General features: G+C 60.8%; 1 protein-coding gene across 19 annotated transcripts in view; it reads right to left on the bottom strand.

The window, feature by feature from the left end:
* Positions 1 to 10,526: 10,526 nt before the first annotated feature.
* Positions 10,527 to 25,797, bottom strand: part of HSF2BP (heat shock transcription factor 2 binding protein) — an 86,020-nt gene continuing 70,749 nt past the window's right edge. For 8 of the 19 annotated variants that reach the window (XM_089330481.1, XM_070071780.2, XM_051830140.3 and 5 more), the window contains one exon: positions 10,527 to 11,245. In XM_089330481.1, the coding sequence (XP_089186607.1) occupies positions 11,037 to 11,245 (209 nt within the window). In that variant the 3' untranslated portion in view covers positions 10,527 to 11,036. Of the gene's footprint in view, positions 11,246 to 17,296; positions 17,483 to 25,797 lie in introns of all 19 variants that reach the window. The other 11 variants (XM_089330476.1, XM_089330480.1, XM_089330473.1 and 8 more) reach the window with 3 other exon arrangements.

The following is a 25,797-nucleotide window of genomic DNA, read 5'->3' as shown; positions in this document are numbered from 1 at the left end:
GGGGAGTGAAGAGGGGTGCAAGCCCCACGAGTACAGCTGCAGTGCAGTGCAGACAGCCTGGGGGCTGAGGCAGCAGAGGGGTCCGGGCCCGGACCTGCACACAGGGCCGACACTCCCAGGGTGCCGGGCTGCCACCCGTCCTTCTGGAAGACAGAGGGGGAGGCAGCAGAGATATCTGAGACAGGTCCACGCTGCCAGGCGCGGGCCTGAGGGGCTGGGGAGAGGGAGCCGAGACCCTGCATCCCGGGTCCCCCGCTAGGGTCTCAGGTCCGCACCTCGAGTGCTCAGGGTGTGCCTAGGACACGCAGGTGGATTTTAACAGGAGCCCAACGGAAAACACGAAGACCTGATGCCTCCCAAGGTCAAAGGTGAGGGTCGCTTTGGATCTTGCCTCCCGCGGGGTACAGCCTGCCACAACCCACAACACCCTGCTCCGAGAGCCAGGCGACCATCCCACCTGGGGGGAGGAGGGGTCTGGGGAAGCCCAGGTCACACTGGGGGCGCGCTTGCCTCCTCCGGGAGGGGCACAATGGCACAGCCTCTGAGGAGCTGAGCCCTAGCTGAGGGCCTGGGGCCTGGGGCCAAGCCTGGGAGGCTGGGAGGCCCTCTGCCACTGTCACACGGTGAATCCCGCAGAACAGGCGACAGACAGGTCCTGGGCTCCCCAGAAAGCCATGACCTGCAGACTCACTGCTCCAGGTGGCCTGCACGCCCCTCGGGCCCCGGGTAGTACGGATGCTGCCGCCCACCCCCTCTGCGGCCGTCGCGGGCTGAGGCCCCATGTGCTCTGGACAGGCAAAGGCCCCTAGTTCTGCTGTCCCTGCCCATGCGCCCATGGCAGCCCCTGGGGAGAGGCTACACCCTCCCCACACAGTTCTGGAGCCTCCTCTGGGGCGAGTGGCACAAAGTGCAGCCCAGACCAGAATGTTCTGGAAGGAGTTGGGAACAAGGAAGTGCCCGGAGCGTGGGCTGTACAGGTCCCGCCAGCTGCAGCCTGCCCTGGGCCCGCGGGGCCGGGGATTAACGCTGGGAGCAGGCGGCTTGGCCCAGAAATCCGTGTGACTAACGACAGGACAAACAGGAAACTTTCACCTGCCCAGACCGCAGTCAAGGCTTCCTGACACAACAGCACTGGGGCCCAGGGAGCGCAGGGGGCAGTGTAGGGGCCAGGGGAGCGCAGGGGGGCAGTGTCAGGGCCCGGGGAGCGCAGGGGGCAGTGTCGGGGCCAGGAGCGCAGGGGGGCAGTGTCGGGGCCTGGGGAGCGCAGGGGGCAGTGTCGGGGCCAGGGAGCGCAGGGGGGCAGTGCAGGGGCCCAGGGAGCGCAGGGGGCCAGTGTTAGGGCCGGGGGAGCGCAGGGGGCCAGTGTCGGGGCCCGGGGAGCGCAGGGGGCAGTGTCAGGGCCAGGGAGCGCAGGGGGGCAGTGCTGGGGCCCAGGGAACGCAGGGGGGCAGTGTCGGGGCCTGGGAGGCAGGGGGCAGTGTCGGGGCCAGGGAGCGCAGGGGGGCAGTGCAGGGGCCCAGGGAGCGCAGGGGGGCAGTGTCAGGGCCAGGGAGTGCAGGGGGCAGCGCAGGGGCCCAGGGAGCACAGGGGGGCAGTGCAGGGGCCCAGAGAGCGCAGGGGGGCAGTGCAGGGGCCCAGGGGGGCAGTGTCGGGCCCGGGGAGATGGGGGGGGGCAGTGTTGGGGCCCAGGGAGTGCAGGGGGCAGTGTCGGGGCCCGGGGAGTGCAGGGGGGCAGTGTTGGGGCCCAGGGAGGCCGGGGGACAGCGTCGGGCCCAGGGAGCACAGGGGGGGCAGTATTGGGGCCCAGGGAGCGCAGAGGGACAGTATCAGGCCTGGGGAGGTGGGGTGGGGGGCAGTGTCGGGGCCCAGGGAGTGCAGGGGGCAGTGTCAGGGCCCGGGGAGCACAGGGGGGCAGTGTCGGGGCCCAGGGAGGCAGGGGGGCAGTGTTAGGGCCAGGGGAGGGCAGGGGGGCAGTGTCAGGGCCCAGGGAACGCAGGGGGGCAGTGTCAGGGCCGGGGAGCACAGGGGGGCAGTGTTAGGGCCCAGGGAGCACAGGGGGCAGTGCCGGGGCCCGGGGAGCACACACAGTTTTGCTCCTTGCCCCAAGTCCCTCCTGCTGACACCGGTGGGGCACACGGCAGCGCCCAGGAACCTGGACAGATACATGGAAGCGGAAGTCGGTCAGCAGGCGTCTGGGCATCTCCCAAAGTCTGGCCCTGCTCCTGGACCTTGGCGGCCACTTCCTGGGTCCTGGGCGCTCCTAGCTGTGTCACCTCACGATGGAGCTGTTCTGACAACTTCCAGGAGCAGGAAGTGAAACGAGATCTTCAAAGGGGCTTCGGGCGCTGAGACAAGACCGGGACAGAGTGGGCAGCAAGGGCCAGCGGGTTCTGCCCGAGTCCCAGTCAGCCGGCTGCTGGCTGGTGACGCAGCGAGGAAGGCAAACCCGACAGACACTGAGCCAGGCCCTGGGGAGCAGCCGGTCCCACGTCTGGGCTCAGGCCCACTGCTCTACAGCTGGGAACAGCTCACACGCCACTCGGCAGCACGCACCAGGGCAGGCAGCCTCTGGCCAGACACGGAGGCCGTCCAGCTGTGTCTCACATGCAGGGTTGTCCAGCTGTGTCACGCGTGTGGGGGTGTCCAGCTGTGTCACACGTGCGGGCGCGTCCAGCTGTGTCACACGTGTGGGGGCATCCATCTGTGTCCTGCATGAGGGGTTGTCCAGCTGTGTCACGTATGCGGGTGTGTCCAGGTGTGTCACGCATGACGGGGGCATCCAGCTGTGTCACGTGTGATGGGGGCGGCCGCTCAGCTGTGTCATGCGGGGGGCAGACAGCGAGCAGCCACGCTTACTGAACCCAGTCCAGCCCACACACTTGAGGCCCAACGTCCCCTAAAAAATCCTTAGCATGGAATTCTTTTTCCAAGATTTATTTATTTACTTGAACGGCACAGTTACGGAAAGAGGGAGAGAGAGAAAGACCTTCCATCTGCTTGTTCGCTCCCCAGACGTCAGTACCCCAGGGCTGGGCCAGGCTGAGGCCTCCGCCTGGGCCTCCCACACAGGTGGCAGGGACGTAAGCCTCCCCGGGGCACTAGCAGGAAGCTGGACAGGAAGTGACCCAGGCACTCCATTACGGGATGTAACCTGCTGAGCCACGACACCTGCCCCTGGGTCCACGCAGCAAACGTGGCTGTACCATGCAGTCTCCACCCAGGCCACAGGAGCAAGCGTGGCGGCGGGCCACTCCTCGTCCTGGCCTGAGGCGGAGACCACTGCCTCACGGGGGGACGTGAGAACGGTCATGTCCCCACACCACCTGACCCTGCAGGGCCCAAGTCCGGGGGAATCCCCTCCCGGGGGCTGCTCCTTCTCAGGGTTGTTCCACGCCTGCAGGTAAGTTCAGGTGCAGGCCTGCTGCGCGGCCACACCCCCAGCAGGACGTCACAGGGACGGGACGGGACGGGACAAGCCGGGAGACCAGAGTCAAGGCGAAGCTGTGCTTAGCATGTAAAGGGAGGCGTGACCGTCCTCAACACGCACACAGACACACACGCCAAATCCACCCACCCACTGACCTGCCACTGATGGCACCACAAGGGCTTCAACAGCACCCACGTGACTCAGGCAGAAGTGGGGCAGGCCTGGAGCTGCGGGGAGACCCCACGCGGGGTCTGCTCTGTGGTGAGGGACAGCCTCAGGGGCTCAAGGACAGAAGACCCTGTGCTCCTCAGCTCCTGGGCAGCCAGGAGCCCTGGTGGGGTGAGTTGGGCCCAGGCAGCAGAACAGGGGCCAGAGCCAGCCTGGGCATGGGTCAGGGTCCACGGTGAGCAAGGCCCAGGGCAAGGCCCCACACTGCTCCTGAGCTCCAAGGGCACTCCCCACACACCCATCCCCACAAATACACACCCCCCGAACACCAGACATGCCCAGCCCCTAGTACAGACACCCCAACGCACCCCACCAATGCACACACCCAAAGACGGCACAGACATGCACAGTCCCCAACACACCTCACACACAACACACAACAGACATGTACAACCACCATGTACAACCTGACACCCCTAAAACACACACCCCAAAGACGGCAGACATGCACAGCCCCCAACACACCCCCAACACACCTCACACACAATAGACATGTACAACCGCCATGTGCAACCTGACACCCCTAAAACACACACCCCACCAATGCACACACCCCAAAGACGGCACAGACATGCACAGTCCCCAACACATCCCCAACACACCTCACACACAACACACAACAGACATGTACAACCGCCATGTGCAACCTGACACCCCTAAAACACACACCCCACCAATGCACACACCCCAAAGACGGCACAGACATGCACAGTCCCCAACAGACACCCCTCACATACACCTGCTCCACAAAACACACCCGAAACGTGCAGACATGCACATCGCCCAACACACCCCACACACAACAGACACGCACAACCTGACACCCCTGAAACACACACCCCACAAAAACACACACCCCCAAACATAGCAGACATGCGTATCCCTCAGCAGACACTAGCCCCTGAAACACAATCAAATGCAGCACACACACAGCACACACACACAGCACACACATGCACACACACAGCACACATACACACAGGCTGTTGTCCCAGGAAGGATCACAGCTCCATGTTATCGCTCGGGTGCCACCCCCACGCCCTCCAGTCAAAGCTGAAGCAGGGTATGCAGCAGGGCCCAGGGACACACGAGCCCCCGGAACCTGGTACGCGGGGGCTGGAAACCTCATCAGTGGAGGAGCAGCCTCCGCTCCCCGAGGGGAGAGGTGTGCTCTAACGCAAGGCTCGGCGCTGAGGTCTGGAAAACACCCCGCCCTGGCACGGGGCGAGGAGGGAGGACACTGACTCACCCGCAGGGGCACAGCGTTCCGAGCACAGCGCACGCAGGCAGCCGGCGCGCGCCGTTTCTCACCGCGACTTGCGTCAAAGTGGCCTCACTCCAAAAGGCTCTCGGCCAGCTCCACGCCCGCCTGTCCTCAGCCACCTCTCCTGCAACGCCTCTCACCCACTCAGGAAACAGAGGAGGGCGGGCGTGTGGCTGCCTGGGCCGGCTGCACTGCTCTGCTCCCACCCGGCACCTGCCGACACACCCTGGAGGCAGCATGGGGCCTGTCCCTGTGAGGGAGGCCCGGCTCGGGCTTTGGGCTCCTGGATGTGGCCCGCTGCAGCCATTTCACGGGTATTTGGGGAGTGAATCAGCAGATGGAAGCTCTCTTCGCATCTGTCCCTCAAATAAAAATGAAATGAAATAGAAAATGCTTTAAAAAAGAAAGATCACAGCAGAGGGTGTCCCTCTCGCTTGGCCACCCCGGCCTGGTCACGCACCAGGCCTGCCTGCCTGGCCCCAGGGAAGGCCCCGACAGCTCCAAGCCCGGCCTGCCTGGCCCCAGGGAAGGCCCCGACAGCTCCAAGCCCGGCCCGGCCTGCCCCACAGGGAAGGCCCCGACAGCTCCAAGCCCGGCCCGGCCTGCCCCACAGGGAAGGCCCCGACAGCTCCAACCCCGGCCTGCCTGCCCCACAGGGAAGGCCCCGATAGTTCCAAGCCCAGCCAGGGCTGCCGCCGGCTTTCTGGCCCACAGCAGAGGCAGAACTCAGGCTGGCCTCAGCTCCATGGGCTCTCTAAGAAACACCGCGAGAGGGGAACCCTCCATTTTCCTGAGTGACCTAGGAACAAGCAGCACTGGAGGCAGCCATGGACGTTAACTGACTGACTTTCAGACCCTGAACAGAACCTTTTAAAAACCTACACTCTCGATGATTGATTCCATCTGTCCCTGTTCCTAACCACAACCCTGTGACCAGCACACGGGAGCCCGTCTAGACACCGGTGTGCACCGGCAGCCACGCATGCCTTTCGACGCCAGAGTCCGGACTGCTGACCCCCAAGGTGCACAGACCCTGGGCCTCGGTGTGGACACACCTCCAGGGAGGGGAGCTGACAGCACGCTGCGGCCGAGGGTGAGCCCAGTGGGGCACAGGGGCTGGGTCAGGACTGCGGGGTGTTGTGGGGCCCCCTGTGGACTGTGCTGGGGTGCTGAATCCAGTGGCTGTGAGGACCGGGCTGAAGTGCAACCCCTGGAAAGCAACACCGTGTGCGGCCACGGGCTGCCGTCGGTGCGGAGCCTCCCCCACCCAGCAGGCAGGGTGCCAGGAAAGGCCCTCAGGCTGCAGCGCCTGGCACAGCACCGGGCCGCACGGGGCTGACCACCGTGGTCCAGTTCCGGGCGAAGGGTCCCTCCTGGAGAGACAAGGGCCCGGAGGGAGCCACAGCCCCAGAGACCGTACAGCGGGCAGAGGCGGCACAGGCACAGGCACAGGCACAGGCACCTGAAAGCCCGTTTCAAGGGAAGCAGCGGGCGTGCAGCTCACCCGGGAGAATCAGCCGCTGGTGCCAGCACCTGTGGGGAGGGCCAGGCGGCGCAAGCAGGCGCTTTCCTCGGGGCGTGTGGCCGTCCCCATGCTGTGCTGGGCGGGCGCGGCACCCAGTGAACTCGCACTGGGTCTCAGGTCTGCGTGTAGCTCTGGACCACGGGAGGCATGCTGGGAGACAGAGCCATGGGCTGGGACACCGGCTGCTTAGGCTGGGCCGGAAGTGACCCGACGGTCTCAAACACAGGACATAACCAGAGCTGCTCCTGCCCCGGCCCAACACACGCAGTCTATCGTGGTGCCTCCCTCGGGCCCTGCCCACCCCGCCGTCCATGGGCACGCACAGGTCCTCGCATTCTCCCTGGCCTGGACTGTGCTTCTCCCAGGCACACGAATCTTCATATTTTGCATGAAAGCATTTACTCTGAATAGCTGGGCCTCAAACATGCCCTCGGCTTAGACACAGAGCAGATGACGAGCGGTGCTAAGCCCGGGACCCCGCCCGTGCCGTGACAGCAGGACGAGCAGCCCAGGCTGCTCCTCCAACGGCAGCATGGAGCTCAGCACGCGTGAACTGTTGAGTTTCAAAAGCCCCATTTTCACATGACAGGTACAAAACTCAACAAACAGTATTGAGAAAAATGTAAATGCATGAGCCAACGAGTGAAACTGGACCCTTACCTCACACCGTAGATAAAAACTAACCCAAAACGGATCAAAATGATCTCAAGAGGATACAGCTTAGGGGAAAGTCCAAGACCACGGACGTGGCGGTGACTCCTCAGATAGGGTGCCAAAAGCAAGGTCAACAAAGAGAAAAACACAGATCAACTGGACTTGACCAGCGTTAAATCTCCTGTGTATCCAAGCACTAGCAAAGTGGAAGAGACAGCGCAGGGAACAGGCGTGAGTGCTGACAGCCGTAGGACTAACACGGGGTTAACACCCAGGACACACAGAGGGTGCCTGCTGCAAGCTGGGGAGGCATTCGACATCAAAGCCGCAGTGAGGCCCAGACGGCGCTTCACACCCACTGTCAGCGCCACGATCACTCAGACAGCACCGTGCTGGCGCGGAAGCTGGCAGCCGCAGCCTCCGCGGGAGCCGTGTGCAGTCCTCGGGCCCCACAGCTCCCACAAGCTGCACTCACCGCAGGGCCCAGGCGCAGCAAATGCGCACAGGACGGGCTCCTGTGGCGGCACAGCTGCACCTGGACACCACGCTCAGGACAGGACAGGCCCAGGACAGCTGCTAGGTGACTCCAGTTCTGTGAGGTCCCCGGGGGGCCACAGCCAGAGAGACAGACAGCAGGGCAGGTGGGGATGGCGGTCTAACAGGGACAGAGTCAACGTGAGAAGGTGAGGCTGTGCCAGAAGCAGCGGCTGGGACGGCGCGACACCACAGAGCGCGATTTCCTGCCACTGCATCCTGCACCTCGAGTGCTCGACAGGTAAGCCTTTACGGTAGACCTACTGGTTAACATTCTTTCAATAATTACAAATTTTAAAAGACAAAGTCACACTTTCACAGCTCAGCACGCACTGGCACAGCGACTCCAACTTCCTGTGTCTGGAGCAGGGCCTCAGAGCGTGGCCAGCCAGTGTCTGTGGGGTGAAGCCTGCACAGACACACGAGCCAGGGTCCCCCACTCCTCCCTGAGTCGGGGCTTCTGAGCTCGCACATCCCCGTGGGATGCAGTACCCTATCCCAAACCCCAAACCTGAGGTCCTGCCCTGGCGGCAGAAGTCCTCTCAGATGTTGCAAGACAGAGCTAACTTCAAGTCAGGGCCTCCTGCGAAATGAGCCTCCCACCTCTCTCCACCCCTACTGATGTCACCATAAAGCTGTGGGGCATCCAGCATCAGGCACACTCACAGCCTTTATTAAAATCCCTCCGTTTTTAAAGATTTATTTTATTTCTTTGAAAGGCAGGGACCGGTGCTATGGAGCAGTGGGTTAACGCCCTGGCCTGAAGTGCCAGCATCCCATATGGGGTGCTGGTTCGAGTCCCGGCTGCTCCACTTCCAATCCAGCTCTCTGCTGTGGCCTGGGAAATCAGTGGAAGATGGCCCGCGTGCTTGGGCCCCTGCACCCACGTGGGAGACCCAGAAGAAGCTCCTGGCTTCAAATTGGCACAGCTCCGGCCGTTGCGGCGTCCATCTAGGGAGTCAACCATCAGATGGAAGACCTCTCTCTCTCTCTCTCTGCCTCTCCTCTCTCTGTGTAACTCTCTCAGATAAATAAATAAATAATCTTTAAAAAAGAAAAAGAAAAAAAGAAAGGCAGAGTCAGAGAGGGGAAAGACAGAGATCTTCCATCCACTTCTTCACTCCCCAACGGCTGGGCCAGACTGAAGCCAGGAGTCAGAAACTCCACCCTGGTCTCCCACACGGGTGCAGGGGCCCAAGCACGCGGGCCATCACCTACTGCCTTCCCAGATGCGTCAGCAAGGAGCTGGATTGGAAATGGAGCAGCCAGGACTCGAACCCGCACTCACGTGGGATCCTGGCAACACAGGCAGCCCACTGCTCCCTAACACCAGTCCCTAAAATGGCTTCTCACTCACGGCCTGGCCCAGCCTTGGTCTAACGTTACTCAGGCCTCAGTCTTGTGATTTCATGCTTAGTACTTTAACTGTAAAAATACCGTGGATCAACGGAAGACATAGCTCTAGTCTTCTGCACGCAGAGCGCTAACTCTAGCTTCACCCCAAGTCACACACGAGGAGACCCAGTTCCCGAGGACGCCCACAGGCCCCGCACCACCCTGCAGCTCAGACTACACAGCGAGCAGGCAGACGGCGAGCAAGCAGCAGGAGGCAGGGGCCTGCCCAGATGCACCTGGGCCAGGGAGGCCTGTGAGCAAAGCTGCCAGGCTTGGCTTCTGCACAAACTGACGGTGCCAAGGAGAACAAGAGCTTTTAATTTAATAGGTGTTCTTGGAAAATTAAATTTTAAAATGCTTGTCTCTGACTTCAAAACTCACAGCGCAGTCTCCGTTTCTGTAACTGTGAGTTCCTAAGCTGGTCTGCTGCAGACAAACTAGAAGAGCCCTCGTTTCCCGCCGCCCTCACAGCAAGGGCACAGACAGCAGTGAGGGCCCTGGCGCCGGCCTCACCCCTGTCCTGGGGTTGCTTCAGCGTGCACCTGCCACCACGCCGTCCCTGTGTCACTCATTCAGAATAGGCCCCTCACCCTCCTTACTGCGGCCCCTCGGCACCTCAGCACAGGAGCACATCCCGCGACGAGCCCGGCCCAGGCTCGCCCCTCTCCCGCCAGGCCCACTCAGGGCCGGAGATCACCTGCAGCCCAGAGGCAGCCCAGACTCACTACACTGATTTACGGCGGGCACCCTCCTGTGCCAGCAGCCACGGAGAAGGGGGTCCCAGGCTGGAGTCGGTACGGCACGGCGTCCCATCTGACCCCCACAGCCCCACCCAGCACAGACGGGCTGTTGCTGCCTCCAGGAATTTAAACTGTCTTACGACGCGGCTCTGGCTCTCAGGAGCTGGTGTGCATGAGAGGCTGCCTCGTGACACCCAAGCCACTGTGCCTTCCTCCCCGCCCCTTCATTCAGCCCCAGCCACAAATCACATATCGCCTCTAGAAACCCGCCCACAAGAAAGAGGAAGTTATTCCAGGAGCCACACACAGCATAGACAGGGCCCGCGTGTCAGACACCGCCGACGGGGACACCTGCCTCTGCAGCTGCTCCTGCAGTGCTGAGCCCCAGGGCCTGAACAAGCGCGTGGAGGGGGAGCTGTTCCCATGGGGCTTTGGCAGCTGACTAAAGGGCGGCTCTCTCTCACACAGGCCCCAGCGTCTGCGGGGCACTGTGCCCAGGCACACTGGACAGGGTGACAGCGAGCAGGCCAGAGGCACCACCTGGTGGGGGCTGGGGCGCAAGCACACGGTGCGCAGGGCAGACATGGAGCCGCCCCGGGGAAGCCTGACCACCGCTCGTGTGCCAGCCCTTGGTGCTGTTTTCACGGCAAAGCTGGACGTCTAAGCTGACACAACGGGCTCCGGACAGGGCGAGGAGAGCTTTCTCCCAGCCAGAGGCACAAAGCAGACGGAAGGTACAGAGTTTCGGAGAGCGATGGCTGTGACGCAGTGACTTCCGATTTTCTTTATTCAAAAACAAGAGCACCAAAAATACAGAGCTAAAATGCCCACGTGGCCCCAGGCAGCAGGCGCCCGGGTCACGGGGGTGACCCTGCACGCTGAAGCGCCACCGCACTAGAGAGGGAGTGAACTGCTTTCTAAGGAAACACATCCGGAACAAGCTGGCCGTTTCTCTGGACGCACCCACAGGTCGCAGGCGTGCACCAGGGCAAGCAGCCGCCGGGAGAGCCGTCGCCCCGGCAGCACCGGCACGGCCTTTCCGGAGTGGGGCTCTACTTGGGCCTCCCCTGGGGCAAAGCTAACGGACCGCCCACGAGCACGGTCACTTCCAGAAGGAGGTGCTGCGGGATACACATCAGTTCATGTCCATCTCTAGTCAGCTGCGCTTGGCCATCTCCAACACAGGGCAGGAGCGGTTTTGGAACAAAGTGAGAGACCTGGGGAGGAGAGGGGACACGGGCGTTTTCACCCAGCCCTGGCAGGGCGCACCTACACGTCACGCTCCAGGGCGCGCAGGTCTTCCAGCAGCTCCTGGGCCGCGGTCTGCAGGTGCGGGTTGCGGCTCCGGGACATTGCCAGGATGCGCTGCAGGGGCAGCGAGCTCCGGAGCTCGGAGGCCGTCTTGGAGAACACTTCCGGCTCCAGGACCACAGACTGGACGAGCCGCAGGACATGAAGGCACACCTCTGCGTCTGGATCTAGGGGAGGCAACACTCGTGGTTAGAGGAAACCTGCTGCCGGCGGCTAATCCAGAACACGGTCACGTCTGACGGAGAACTCAAGCACCGGCCAGCAGTAACCACCCGCCTTCAGTGCCAGCGCAAGGATGCAGTACTGAAGTGCTGAACCAGGAGCGCAGGGCCTCTCCGTGTCGGCTGTAACCTGTCTCACTCCAACCGCAGCGCATCCTCAGGAGCCACGGACAGAGCACCTGCTCAGGGCCCGTGAGCGCCACCGACCACAGTCACACCAAGTCCCGTCATCTGCCGTGGGATGCCCAGGAGTGCCCAGGAGTGCCCCGGCAATCACAGGACCTGGAAGCCCCGCTAAGTCGCAGCAGCAAGAACAAGGAACAGCCTGCCTCAAAGCTCCAAAGGGTAGCGGGTGGACCCAGCCTCATCATCACCTCTCTAGCGACACGCATTAATTCACTAACATGCATTAATTCAACTCCTGATCGCAAACTGTCACTGGGATCAGCTCAAAACCAGCACCTCATCCCAAGTACTGCATCTACTCAAAAGGACCTCTAAGTGACTACCAGAGGAAGAGCCGTTCCAAGAGCAAGCCCTGACCACAGGTGGTCCCCAAGGCTCAGACTGGTCACTACGCAGCCCAGCACGGAAGTCTGCTGTCCTGCACACAGCATCCACACTCAATCAGAAAAGACATCGGAGGACCTGGGTTCAACTCAGCTCACCTCCTGACTCTAACTTCCTGCTAATGGACTGCACCTGAAGCAGAATATTATTTAAAAACATACTGTATTAAAGACTATTATAAACTCTAGAGCAGACATTAAAAGCTTTTCAAAGTAGAAGCTAGGGGCTGGCGCTGTGGCATAGCAGGTAAAGCCATCACCTGCAGTGCCGGCATCCCATCTGGGTGCTGGTTCAAGACCCAGCTGCTCTACCTCCGCTCTTCCAATCCAGCTCCCTGCTGTGGCCCGGGAACAGCAGCAGATGATGGTCCAAGTGCCTGGGCCCCTGCACCACGTGAGACCTCCAGAGGAAGCTCTGCCTCCTGGCTTTGGCATGGCACAGCCCTGGCCATTGTGGCCATGTTAGGGAGTGAACCAGTGGACAGAAATACCTCTCCACCCCCCGCCACCTCCCTGCCCCCCATCTCTGTGTAACTCTGTCTTTCAAATAAATTTTAAAATAAATCTCTTAAAAATAGTAAAAACATACTGAAGTATGCCATGCAAAGAGTCACTATAAGGCTGCAGTACCTGTATTACCACATTAGACACCCAGAACAATTTTATCAAGGAGAAAGAGGGCCACGGAATCGCTATAGCCAATGCACTGAAAGACAGAACACTTTCCCAACAACAGAGCTTCGAGAGACACAGCAGCCACAGGGCAAATAAATATTCACAATCAGAGTCAGGGACCCTGACAGCCTTATTCCTAGGGTCAGTTTGTGTGTGTGTGTATGTGTTTCAGGATTTGTTTATGTGAAAGGCAGAGTTAGAGAAAGGTCTTCCATCTACTGGTTCACTCCTCAATGGCCGCAGTGGCCTGCACTGGCCCAGGCTGAAGCAGGATTCTCTTCCGAGTCTCCTACGCGGATGGCAGGGGTCCAGGTTTTGGGCCATCAGCTGTTCCTCTCCCAGGTGCATTATCAGGGAGTCGGATCAAAAGCAGAGCAGCCAGGACGTGAGCCCTGCCGCCAGCCCCCTCAGCAGACGTTCAGAGAACACGCCCCAGCAACCGCAGAAGACGCCTTCCCATGGCAGCACAGCACAGACCTGCGTAGGGACGCACACGCGTGTGCAAGCGCACACACACACACACACGAATGGCCACAGCCAGGGACACACACACAGAATGGCTACAGCCAGGGATACACACACACATGAATGGCTACATCCGGGGACACATACACACCACAGAGAATAGCTGCAGCCAGGGACATACACACAGAATGGCTACAGCCGGGGACACACACACACACACACACACACACAGAATGGCTACAGCTGGGGACATACACACATACACAGAATGGCTACAGCCAAGGGGACCACACACACACACACACAGAATGGCTACAGCCAAGGGGACACACACACACACACACACACACAGAATGGCTACAGCTGGGGACATACACACATACACAGAATGGCTACAGCCAAGGGGACCACACACACACACACACAGAATGGCTACAGCCAAGGGGACACACACACACACACACACACAGAATGGCTACAGCCAAGGGGACACACACACACATACACAGAATGGCTACAGCCAAGGGGACACACACACACACATACACAGAATGGCTACAGCTGGGGAGAGACACACACACACACACACACACTCACAGAAGGCTACAGTGGGGATGTGTGTGTGGTACAGCAGGGGACACTGCTTGGGACTCCCACATCCCACATCACAGCACCTGGGTTCAAGTCCTGGCTCTGCCCCTGATCCCAGCTTCCTGCTAGCGTGTGCTCCAGGAAGCAGCAGCACTGGCAAGAATGAGGAGTGAGTGGACTCTCCTAAGTCCCTGGCAGAAATGTAAAGTGGTACAGCCTCTGGGGAAGTTGGCAGTTCCTCTTAAATTCAGATTCATCATAACCCAGACAGATAATAACTGATGTGCACAAAGACCCCGTTTCTAGTGTCTGCACTCAGAACTGCCAACAGTTTCTGAGCCCAACACCCTCCAGCTGAGGAAAGCATACAGACTGTGGTCCACTGGCTGCAACGGAAAACATTCAGGAAGAAACACGCTGACAGCTGATGCAAACTCCAGCACCTCGCATCCCTAACGCATCCGTGTAAATGCCTACACGCTGTCCTACATCCTCTTCAGGAGCAGCAGACAGACCAGCAGCCGCCAGCGTGCGGCAGGGGAGGGCTGATCACAAAGGGGTGGAGCAGTCGTTGTCTGATTGTTGAAACTCACACTACCGCCTACTAGGAAGAGAAGGTCACCCTGTGCACGTCCCAACTCAATGCACCTGGCTTCCTGGACAAGCAGCTCTGCACTGCTGCCCCGCTCCTCGAGGACTGGAAATGACTTCCTGCAGAGCCCGGGCAGGGACGGGAGCCCGGACGGTGGTCCTGCTGGACAGGGTGGGGACACACCAGCCACGCTGCAGAGCCTGGGCAGGGACGGGAGCCCCGGACGGTGGTCCTGCTGGACAGGGTGGGGACACACCAGCCACGCTGCAGAGCCCGGGCAGGGACGGGAGCCCGGGACGGTGGTCCTGCTGGACAGGGTGGGGACACACCAGCCACGCTGCAGAGCCCGGGCAGGGACGGGAGCCCGGGACGGTGGTCCTGCTGGACAGGGTGGGGACGAGGCAACCACACTGCAGAGCCCGGGCAGGGACGGGAGCCCGGACGGTGGTCCTGCTGGACAGGGTGGGGACACACCAGCCACGCTGCAGAGCCCGGGTAGGGACGGGAGCCCGGGACGGTGGTCCTGCTGGACAGGTGGGGACGAGGCAGCCACACTGCAGAGCCCGGGCAGGGACGGTAGCCCGGGACGGTGGTCCTGCTGGACAGGTGGGACGAGGCAGCCACACTGCAGAGCCTGGGCAGGGACGGGAGCCCGGGACGGTGGTCCTGCTGGACAGGGTGGGGACAAGGCAGCCACACACACGCTCCCCCATTTCAGGAGCTGGCAGGCGGAAGACACCAGAAGCCTTCTTCAGACAGCGAGGGGAACCCCGGGGGACTCAGTCAAGGGCTGACCTGTGGTCCCCAACAGGTCACACCGCGGCCCACCTCCAATCAGCATCAAACATGGCCACACCGCACAGCACCAGACCCCTGAGAAAAGGTATCATTTCAAAAGAAACAAGAGGAGGGAAAAGCAAGGAGCTTATGCGGCGAGAAGAAACGTTCCTCCTTGAATATGCATTTATTTATCTGAAAGGCAGAGTTAGAGGGAGAGACAGACAGGGAGGCGCTGCGCCTGCTGGTTCACTCCCCATGGCTGACACCAGTCAGGGCTGGGCCAGGCTGCAGCCAGGCCCGGGAGCTCCGCCCTGGTCCTCCCCTTGGGTAGCGCCGCCCTGGCCCAGGCACTTAAACCGCTGCTTCTCCCCACCTCCCAGGAGCATCAGCAGAGCAGCCAGAACTCCAACGAGCGCTCCAACGTGGGTGCCAGCTTACCCAGCTCTGCCGCGATGCCAGCCTGAGCTGTTTTTTTTTTTTTTTTTTTTTTTTTTTTGAGAGAGATTCTGAAAAGCACACACCAGAAGAATTACAAAGTAAATTCATGGTGGCAGAGAGGAAGACTTCAACAGAAGTATGGAAAATCTCTTGAAAGTAGAGCTACAAGACAGAGAAATGGGAATCGGGTCCGGGACGAACACACACCACAGAAGGGGGCACCAGGCCACCTCCAATATTCAAAGTAACGCAGAGATCTCTAGAATTGAAGACGCATCTTCCAACTTCCCGGGTCACACGGGACACACACAGGCACGTCACCATGAAGTCTCAGCTCAGAAAACGAACACGCGAGATTTGATACACTTACAAAAGCAGATCGAGTACAAAGAATCAGGAACCACAACTTCTCATCCGTACTGGACGTTAGCTCACAGAACGGGCCCTCTGCTCCCCACATCTGAGACAGCCACAGCTGCCCGTGCGTCTCCAGGACAGGACGGTGAAGGTCGGAGAGGACGGGCGTGGTCGCATCCGGTGCCTGATCCCCAGGGCTGCTTTTTAACCCCATCACTGACCCCACTCCCAGGCTCACGTTCCAGTGTGAGTCCACCCACAAGGGCCACGGCACGGTCAAGGCTGAGAACAGGAAGCTTATCCTCGATAGGAAAGTCACCACCAGCTCCCAGGAGCGAGATCCCGCCAGCATCAATGGGGTCGTGCTGGTGCCTCCCCCATGGAGACGGGTGGAGACAAACACGTCACCGCGCCTGCCCCCGCTGATGCCCTGCTTGTGACGGTGTGGCAGCTCCCTCAAGGTCATCAGCAACGCCTCCTGCACAACCAACTGCGCAGGCCCTCTGGCCACGGTCACCCACACAACCTTCACAGGCGTGCAGGGACTCACGGCCACAGTCCATGCCGCCACTGCCACCCACAACACCACGACGGCCCCTCCGGGAAGCTGGCCCGACAGCCGCGGGCGGCCAGAACGTCATCCCTGCATCTACAGGCTCCGCCAAGCCCGCCACGCACGCCACGCACACCACGCCGTGAGCAAGGCCGTCCCTGGGCTGAATGGGAAACACGGGCCTGGCTCCCCAGTGCCCATCCCCAACGTGTCAGTCATGGACCCGACGTGCCGCCCGGAGAGAGCGGGCATCCTGGGCCGCGCAAGCACCAGGCCGTCTCCTGCGCCTCCCACAGTGACACCCACTCCTCCACCTCGGATGCCAGGCCGGCACTGCCTCGGTGCCCACTTCATCAAGCTCGCTTCCCGCCACGACCATGAATTTAGTACAGCAACAGGGACGTACGTGGACTTCATGGTCCACACGGGCTCCAAGGACTCAGAGCCACCTGAGCACCAGCCCCAGCAAGAGCACCAGAGGAACAGCGAGGCCTGCAGCCCCCGGGGAGTCCCTCCCCACTGAGCCCCGACACACTGAGAACCTCCCCGCTCCAGTTCCCACCCCAGAGCCCCTGGAGAAGGGGAGGGGCTTGGGGAGTCCTACCTGACCATCTTTACACTTCAAAATAAAATCTGTTCCAACTGGAGCATTCTGCCCAACCAGACGACGACAGGTGAGAGCATGCTTACCGTGTGTCAAATACAGAACATCTCCAAAGTCCCCTCCCACTCTCATCCTCCAGAGACCAGGGAGCAAGCCGAGGGGAGCGAGCCCGGATGTGGAGAGCAGACGGGGACAGAGAACCTGGGCAAACCGGGCTGTGGGGACGCCCAGCCGGCCAGGCCGCTCCAGGAGCGGCTTGGCGGCAACGTGGGCTCACGAGCACGCCTGCCTCAGGGGAGGGGGGACGGGCGCAGGGCTCAGCGCCAACCTGAGGGTGAGCACAGAGCGCCGAGCACAATGAGGAAGGGCTTACCCACGGCTGAGCGGTGGGCAACGGCAGTGCTGGCCACGTAAGCACCGACATTCACTCGCCACTGGGCAGGCGGGAGAGGGGGATGTGCCGCAGGAGGGCGGCAGCACAGCACGCCTCGCGGACGCCCGTCATCAGGGCAGTGCTTCCAGAACGTTCCACCTTGTCCATGGGGCACATGGCGGTCAACTAGAGGGGATCAGGGTGGCCGTATGAGACCTCACGGGAAAACTTATTTCTAAATTGTGAATTAAAGTAAAATAAAATTCAAAGTACAAAATATTAAATAATGAATTTATACAAAGCTTTTAAACATAATACCTAATTCAAGAGAAACTTACTTACGTGAGCACACTCTTTTTGAAGGTGTATTTTATTTGAAAGGCAGAGTGACAAAGAGGGAGGGAGAGACACAGACACCTTCCAGCTGCTAACTCATTCCCCAGTGGCTGCACCAGTCAAAAAGCCGGGAGCCAAGAACTCCACGCAGGTCTCCCACGTGGGTGGCAGAAGCCACAGGACGTGGGCACCATCCTGCTCTCCCAGTGCACTGACAGGGAGCTGGGCTGTGAGCGGGGCAGCCCTCTGCTAAGGACGCCGGCAGTGCCGACAGCGGCTTTACCTGCTGTGCCACACGCCAGCCCCTTTACATTGGACTGAATGTTTCAAATGACTTGATACAATCCCTAATTGAGAATACGTGATAAATTTGTCATAAAAATCCTTGATAATTACTATAATGATAGTCTCCATTCAAACAGCAGTTGATAATTTAAAATTCTTTGTTTTAAAAAAAAGATTCATCTATTTATTTGAAACAACAGGAGGGAGGGCAGAAAGGGATGGGACAGTAGGGTGAGGGGTGGGGTCTTCATCTTCCAGTTCATTTCCCAAATGGCTGCACAGCCAGCACTGGGCCAGGCTGGCGCCAGGAGTTCCATTCAGGTCTCACGGGGTGCAGGGCCAAGCACTCGGCCGTCTCCTGAGGCCTTCCCTGGCACATCAGCAGAGAGCCGGATTGGAAGCAGAGCAGCCAGGACCCAAACCGACACTGATATGGGATGCAGGTATCACTAAGAGGCGGTTTATCCCTGCGCCACAATGCCAGCCCCTTAAAATTCTTTTCACAATCATTCAAATTGCTTAATAGCTGAAATTATATTTGAAGAATCCAGAAGACCTTCCTTGTCGCCCAGGAAGGCAACTCTGGGCTGCTGCCAATATGTTCCCAGTACAACTAGGCAGGAGCTCAGACTGCTGGTGAAGCTCCCAGGACGCGCCAAGCCCACCCCCTCCTGGGGCCCAGGAGACGCTGCTGGATTCTGAACCAAGCCTGGCCCACATCAGCAACCTCCTAGGCTGTGTGCCGTGCTTCCTGGGCGTGCTCCTGGGCACACAGCAACACAAGCCCCGGGATACAAACTTCAAAGAACAAGCAAGAAGGCAAGGAAATCCTCCTCCTTGACCTCACTGGACCCCCAGTTACTGCCCAGCTTTTGTTTCCCTTCTGGGAACATTCTAGAAGGAGCTGTTTGCTGCTGCTGTCAGCTGCCTCCTCCTCCCATCTCTCCTGAGCCTGCGAACACACCGCCTGCCCTCCCCGCTCCCTCAGCTGCCCTGTACTGCTCGGCTCTCCTGCCACAGCTGGTCACTCCCTCCGGGCGCTGGCTCGCACAACACCCTCATCAAGGTCCTTGTCCCTCTGCCCTCTGACGCGGCAGCACCCAGGATGACCCAGCCTCCCCCTTGCCCCGCTACACTTGGTGACCTCCACCACATCAGGCCTTCCGATCCCACGGATCTGTCGGTGACGCTCAACGCCATCCCTCCAACCCTCGTCTCTCCTGGAGCCCCAGGCTTCCACCGGTAAACACCCAGGAAAACCCACCCACCCCACACCCCAGATCCCCGCAATCTGCTGCCAGCGCGTTTCCCAGGGCCCAGGGCCGACTCCTGATCCCCACCCTCCCTGGGTGACCACCCGAAGACACGGCGTGCGTACTGATCCCTCACGCAGCGGACAAGCACAGCCTGCAGCACAGGCTAAGCCGCGTCCCCAGGCTGAGCCATGCCACGCAGCCAGACCCTCCACGGCGCCCCGGGCCCCGCCCTGCCACTCCGACACCGGAGACTTCTGGAGGGGCCCCACAAGCCCTCCTGCGGACACAAGCCCCTGCGGCCCGGCCGCCTCCCGGCCGCCTCCTGGCCGCTCACAGCCCTCCCCCCCGCTGCACCGGGCTGCACCGGCTCCTCGCCATGCCCGACAGCACAAGTGCTGCTGCCCACAGGACACTGCCCAGGCCATCCTCCTGTCCTCCTTGGCTGTGCTCCCTCCAACCTGCAGCTTGTCGGCGCCAGCCCATCCCGCCAGGACACGGAGGGCAGCACCCCATCCTCACACAGAGACCAGTGACCACGCAGGCTCCAGCACCAGCTGCCCGCAGGCCCTGCTTCCCTGGAGGAGAGGCCTGGGCCGGCACCACCGGAACTTAGTGAGCCGACGCACTGCCGGGAGCTGAGAGTGCTACCACGAGCAGAGAACCCCTGGGGTCGCAGCCCTGGTGGGAACCCACCCTTGGGGTTGTGCTGCCAGCAGCTCCACCAGGTTCCCATGGTGAGGAAAGAAGGCCGTAGCCCTGGTGGCCATGCAGGGGACAGCCACCACGCCACAGTGCTGCCGGAGTCCCCCACAGGTCACTCACAGGAAGACTGACAGAGCCTGCGCCCACAGCAGACCCTCCTGCCATCCCCGACTAAGGGGGGGTGGGAGACACTCTTGGGAAGGTCACAGCCCATGGGTACAGGCCACTGAAAGACCAAGGCTGCCATAAAATTGAGAGCGCCCTTCTCCCTCTACTCACCTCACCCACACCAAAGGTCTGTGACACCGTGACTCGCCAGGTCACAGCCGGAGAACTGCCAGATGAGACGCCGGCTGAGGAGCAGCTCTGAAGAAAGCCCACAACAGCAGTGTACGAGGGCAAGAAAGGGGCAGGAGACTGCGGCCCTCACCCTGAGTAGAGCCCAGCTCCAGGTCACACAGAAACCCAGAACCTCACAGGGGCGCGCATTTGGGGCAGTGGAAGAAGCTGCTTGGGACAGCTGCAGCACACGTCCAGTCCACTCAGATTCCAGCTGACCGCTCACCACAGCCTAGGGAGCGGCAGATGGTGGCTCTACCACATGGCTTCCTGTCACCCAGAGCAACCTGCAGGATCCTGGCTGCTGCCAGCACCTGGGGAGAGCGCCATCAGATGGAAGGGGTGTGTGAGTGTGTGTGTGTGTGTGTGTGAGCCATCAGATGGAAGGGGTGTGAGTGTGTGTGTGTGTGTATGTGAGAGCCATCAGATGGAAGGGGTGTGTGTGTGTGTGTGTGTGTGAGAGCCATCAGATGGAAGGGGTGTGAGTGTGTGCGTGTGTGTGTGTGTGAGCCATCAGATGGAAGGGGTGTGAGTGTGTGTGTGTGTGTGAGAGAGAGCCATCAGATGGAAGGGGTGTGTGTGAGTGTGTGTGTGTGAGAGCCATCAGATGGAAGGTGTGTGTGTGTGTGTGCGTGTGTGTGTGAGAGCCATCAGATGGAAGGGGTGTGAGTGTGTGTGTGTGTGTGTGAGCCATCAGATGGAAGGGGTGTGAGTGTGTGTGTGTGTGTGTGAGCCATCAGATGGAAGGGGTGTGTGTGTGTGTGTGTGTGTGTGGGAGAGAGAGCCATGAGATGGAAGGGGTGTGTGTGTGTGCACACGCACGTGCACACGTATGTCCACCTTTCAAAGGAAGAGACAAAAAGCGCTGAAACCCTCCCCGTGAAGGCCTCTTTCCCTCAGTTCCTCAGCAGACTGGGACTATCAGACCACCCACGTGCTGAGGTACCCGTGCTGGCTGCTCAGGCTGCCAGGATAAAATGCCACAGGCGGCAGCTTAAGCCCCAGAGATGCACCTCCTGACAGCCCGCAGGCTGGCGTCCAAGATCGTGGGGCCAGCAGAGCCGGTTTCCTGAGGCCTCCGTGCCGCTCGTGGCGCCGGCCCCTGCTGCACTTCACGTGGTCATCCGTGGGTTCCAGTCTCGTCTCAGGAGGACACAGCCGTTCTGGATTGCCCTTACTGACCTCCTAAGTGCCTATCTCCAGGCATAGCCACATCCTAGGACGAGGGTTGGGGCTTCAACACAGGAATTTTGAGACACAATCCAGCCCATATCAGGTGCTAGCGGAAAACACACAGTAACAGATGAGCAACTTAAACGGAGAGGAGAACCCCAAGAAAGAACCCAATGTCCCCATAAATACGAGTATCCCCCAGGAAGGCCGATCACCCCCCATCCATCAACCCATCTGATCTGACCTTCCTCTTCCCCACGACACCGAAGGCTCCATGAAGCAGGGCCCGAGGTCACACAGAAACGACCACACCAGGAGGGGCAGGAGGCAGCCCTGCCAGCAGTGGGGAGGCCTTGTTACTCCCCCCGAGCCCCCACCCTAATCTACAGCACTGAGAGTAAGATAAACGAAGGAAGAACTGTCGCAGGGCCAAGACCAACGTGGCACAACAGGTGAGGAGACCTCAGGAGAGCCGGGTCACAGGGCGGGCGAGGGGCGGGCGGCCCCTCCAAAGGAGGGAGGCGGGAGAAACGCAGGCAGGGGCAGCCCAGCAGCACCCGCAGGGCCCAAAGGTCAGGGGAAGCAAACGGCACCCAGCAGACAGGGGAGCAGAACGAAGCCACGCCACTCGAGACGGAGCTCTGCAGACGGTCACGGCTCAGCACAGGCTGACAGGTGACGCCATGTGACTGCCCCCAGCACAGAGACGGCGCGACCAGGCCTTCTCTGACAAGGGTGTGAAGCCAGCAACCCTGCTGGGAACACACGAAAAAATGCCACCCCCCCCAACCCCCCCCAAGAAACGGCACAACAGAGAGGTCGGGACTGAAGCGCATCACACCTGAAACTTTAAAAATTCGGTGCAGACACAGTGGCGGGGACGAAGGGGAAAACATGTGTGAGCCGTGAGCCAGGACGAAACTCCCCAATCTGGTGACAGAAGAGCAGCCCAGGGAGGAGGGGCGGCGCGGTGAACTCCTGTGGGACCGCAGCCGACGCCTCACGCTCGCGTCATGGCGGCCCAGGAAGCAGAGGAGAAACAGCAGGGCTGAAAACTAAGACATAATGACCGAAGACAAAACCCTGCAGGTTCACGAAGCTGCATGCGCACCGAGCAGGATAAACCTAAAGGCAGCCCAGGCCAAGTCACGGCACGGAGAGCCAAGCCTCTGAGAATCAGAGAATCCTGAAAGCAGCGAGAGGAGGAGCCCCGCTCACCCCCAGGAAGCAGCCCAGCGGTGCTGGGGTCTCCGCTCCAGCCACGGAGGCCAGAAACCATCGACCCCAGGACGCCTGGCCGGGAGAAACGGCCTTCAGCAGTGAAGGAGACGGGCCTGCCCGTGCCGGGGCCAGTGAAGCAGATGCCGGCATCCTGTGAGGGCGCAGTTCACGTCCTGGCTGCTCTGCTTTCGATCCAGCCCTCTGCTAATGCACCTGAGACAGCAGCAGCAGACGGCCCAAGCGCTTGGGCCCCTGTACCCACACGGGAGACCCGGATGGAGCTCCTGGCTCCCGGCTCCCACCTGGCCCCGCCCCAGCTGCTGCTGCCATTTGGGGAGTGAACCAGCAGATGGAAGACCTCTGTCTCTCCTGTCTCTCTGCAGCTCTTTCAAATAAATAAACCTTTTTTAAAATAAAATAAAAAGGAAGAATTCAAGACATTCTCAGATGGGAGGAGGAGCAAGGGTGTCTGGGAAGGAAACAAGCAAAGGTGTCTGTGCCAGGAAACACAGCCCTGCACAGAGCGGGGGACTGGGGGTCAGGACGTGGACGGCGTCACGGCCTTGAGGCGTCCTTGACGGGACACACACTGCTCATCCAAACTCACCAGGAAAGAAGTCAAACAGAATACGGGTAGCAACTACACCTACAACTTCAGTAAAGCCAAAAGATCCCGTACTCAGGAAATGCAAATTCACACAACCTAACAGAGAACAGGCGGGATTTGAGTAGGATTCGACGAAAGAGGACGCCCTCGCTCCCTGTGAACACAGAGAATGTGCTCGGCCTCAGGGTCCTTGCAAGAAACGCAAGCAAAAGCCACAAGGCGAGAGCAGCCGGTCCCCTCACGTGGGTGTCCTGAGAGTGGAAAGCTCCGGGGTGCACGGGGTGTCGATCGGCACCTGCCTGCGTGAGCCCCGACACGGACCAGCACTCCCAGGCCCGGCGGGAAAGCAGTAGCACAGCCTCACGCAGGCGGCACCCCACACTGACTCTGGCCCGGGGCCCTGTGACGTCAGACACCTTCCTGCTGTCACGGTGCTGCTATGTGGGGGCAGACGCCAGGAGATGCCAAACACCCACCACGCATAGGCGGCCCCACAACAAAGGAGCAGCAGGCCACACGTCAGAGGTGCTGAGAAAGCCTGCAGGGTCGACATGAAAATGGAGGGCAGCTACGCAGGACCGCGGAGGAGCGGGTGAGCCCACTCACACCGCGTCCCCAACAGACACCCAGAGGAGCCACAGCGGCCAGTGGACGCGCAGGACTGCTGCTGAGGGTCACGTGCCCCCCCATCTCCATCCTGCCGTTCACTGCGCTTCTCCTGAATACGCTGAGCAGGTCACTGGAAGGCTTCTGAGCTCAGAAATACGGCAAGTGAGCACCCGGGGAGAGACACCCAGAGGGGGTCTGCTGAAGCCCACTCAGGAGCTCCGGCCCCTCCGGGTCCTCCGGGTCCTGGACTCCTGCTCCTGTCCCTGGCTCCCAACCGTCCCCGCCAACACCCGTCCCCTCTCCTCTGGCTCCGTGCTCCATCGGGAGCCTGCTGCCTGCGGGCCAGTGAGGTGCTGCTTCCTGCGATTCCAAGGGCTCTCACACAGGATACAGGCCACACCAGGGGCTACAACAGCCGGGGGAGAGCAGAGCCGGCTGAGCCCAGAGGGCCGTCTGCCCACGCCTCCAGGGCACTCACGTCTGGTCCTGGATGCATTCCGGACGTAAACACCGGGCAGTATGTTTTCAAATAAACCCTGGACCTGCAGGCTCCCCAGCCAGGCAGCAAGCATCTACCTGCTGCTGCCCTGCGGCCGGCCGCTCCTCTGGGCACACAAACAGGTGTCTGAGCACTGGCGCTCCCTCCACAGCACCACAGCCCCATTAAGACGGCAGGGGCCTGACTCCAATGGCGCCTGCACACCGCGGCCTGTGCCAGAGACAGCAGGCCTCCAAGAAGCTCCTCTCCCACCGGACTCTTCCCCATCCTCTCAGCCGACAGCAGTGCTCTGGTTCTGTGAGGGCCGCGGCACCCGGCCTTACCCGTGCGCTGCTCCCCAAAGAGCGGCTACCGCCCCAGTGCAGGCTCCCCGGGCCCTCGCACCTTAACCGCACTCTCCCGGCCACCCCACCACTGGCAGAACGAGCACTGGCATGGCCTTCCCAGCTCAGGAACCCTGGCCAGTCTTCTCTGGGGATCCAGCCCAACTGTCACTCCAGTCAGAGCCCCGGGCCCGCCTGACCCCACGGCCACGCTGCCCAAACTGTCGCAGGCCCTTCCCACTGCTGCTCCGGCCTGCAGCGCTCTGTGGCACAGCGTGGCTGGTTCTTCTCCCCACTGGGGTCTCCTCTCCAAAACCCAGAAGAGCAGCCCTGTCCCGCCCCCTCTAGCCCCCTCTCGCACCCCTGCACGTTCATTGTTAGCACTGTGTCACACATGACACTGCATCTGTTTACTGCCGTTTCCCAGGGAAAGAACTATCTCGCTGACTTCCGGGACTGCAGTTCCCAGAATGCTGTGAGGGGCATAGTGAGCACAAGGGGGAGGCTGGCCCCTTGCTGGGTTCTCCTGCCAGGGCAGGTGAGGCAGCCCGGCCCTGCAGCCCCGACCTGTGTGTGAGGCAGGAGACTCGGGTCTCTCCCTCCTGCCTGGTCGCAGGCTTTTTTTTTTTTTTTTTTCCCAAAAATTTTTTTTTTACAGGCAGAGTTAGACAGTGAGAGAGAGAGAGAGAGAGAGAGAGACAGAAAGGTCTTCCTTCCGTTGGTTCACTCCCCTAATGGCCGCCACGGCCGGCGCTGCGCCAATCCGAAGCCAGGAGCCAGGTGCTTCTCCCCGTCTCCCATGAGGGTGCAGGGCCCAAGCACTTGGGCCATCCTCCACTGCACTCCCGGGCCACAGCAGAGAGCTGGCCTGGAAGAGGGGCAACCGGGACAGAATCCGGCGCCCCAACCGGGACTAGAACCCAGGGTGCTGGCGCCACAGGTGGAGGATTAGCCTAGTAAGCCGCGACGCCAGCCAAGTCGCAGGCTTTTCCATCAAACAGGTCCAGGCCACCAACAAGGGACAGAGCCGAAGGGACAGCTGTGAGGCCATGCGTAACAGCCATGCGGGACCCAGCAGGGGGACTCGAGTTCAGGACGCCTGGAGGGTGGCCTGGGAACACAGCGTATGTAAGCACTGGATGCCTGCGAGA

This window comes from Oryctolagus cuniculus, chromosome 4, assembly GCF_051225735.1.
Source record: "Oryctolagus cuniculus isolate XC-2025 breed Fujian yellow rabbit chromosome 4, ASM5122573v1, whole genome shotgun sequence".
NCBI lineage: Eukaryota > Metazoa > Chordata > Mammalia > Lagomorpha > Leporidae > Oryctolagus > Oryctolagus cuniculus.
This window is presented reverse-complemented; position numbering and strand designations above follow the sequence as displayed.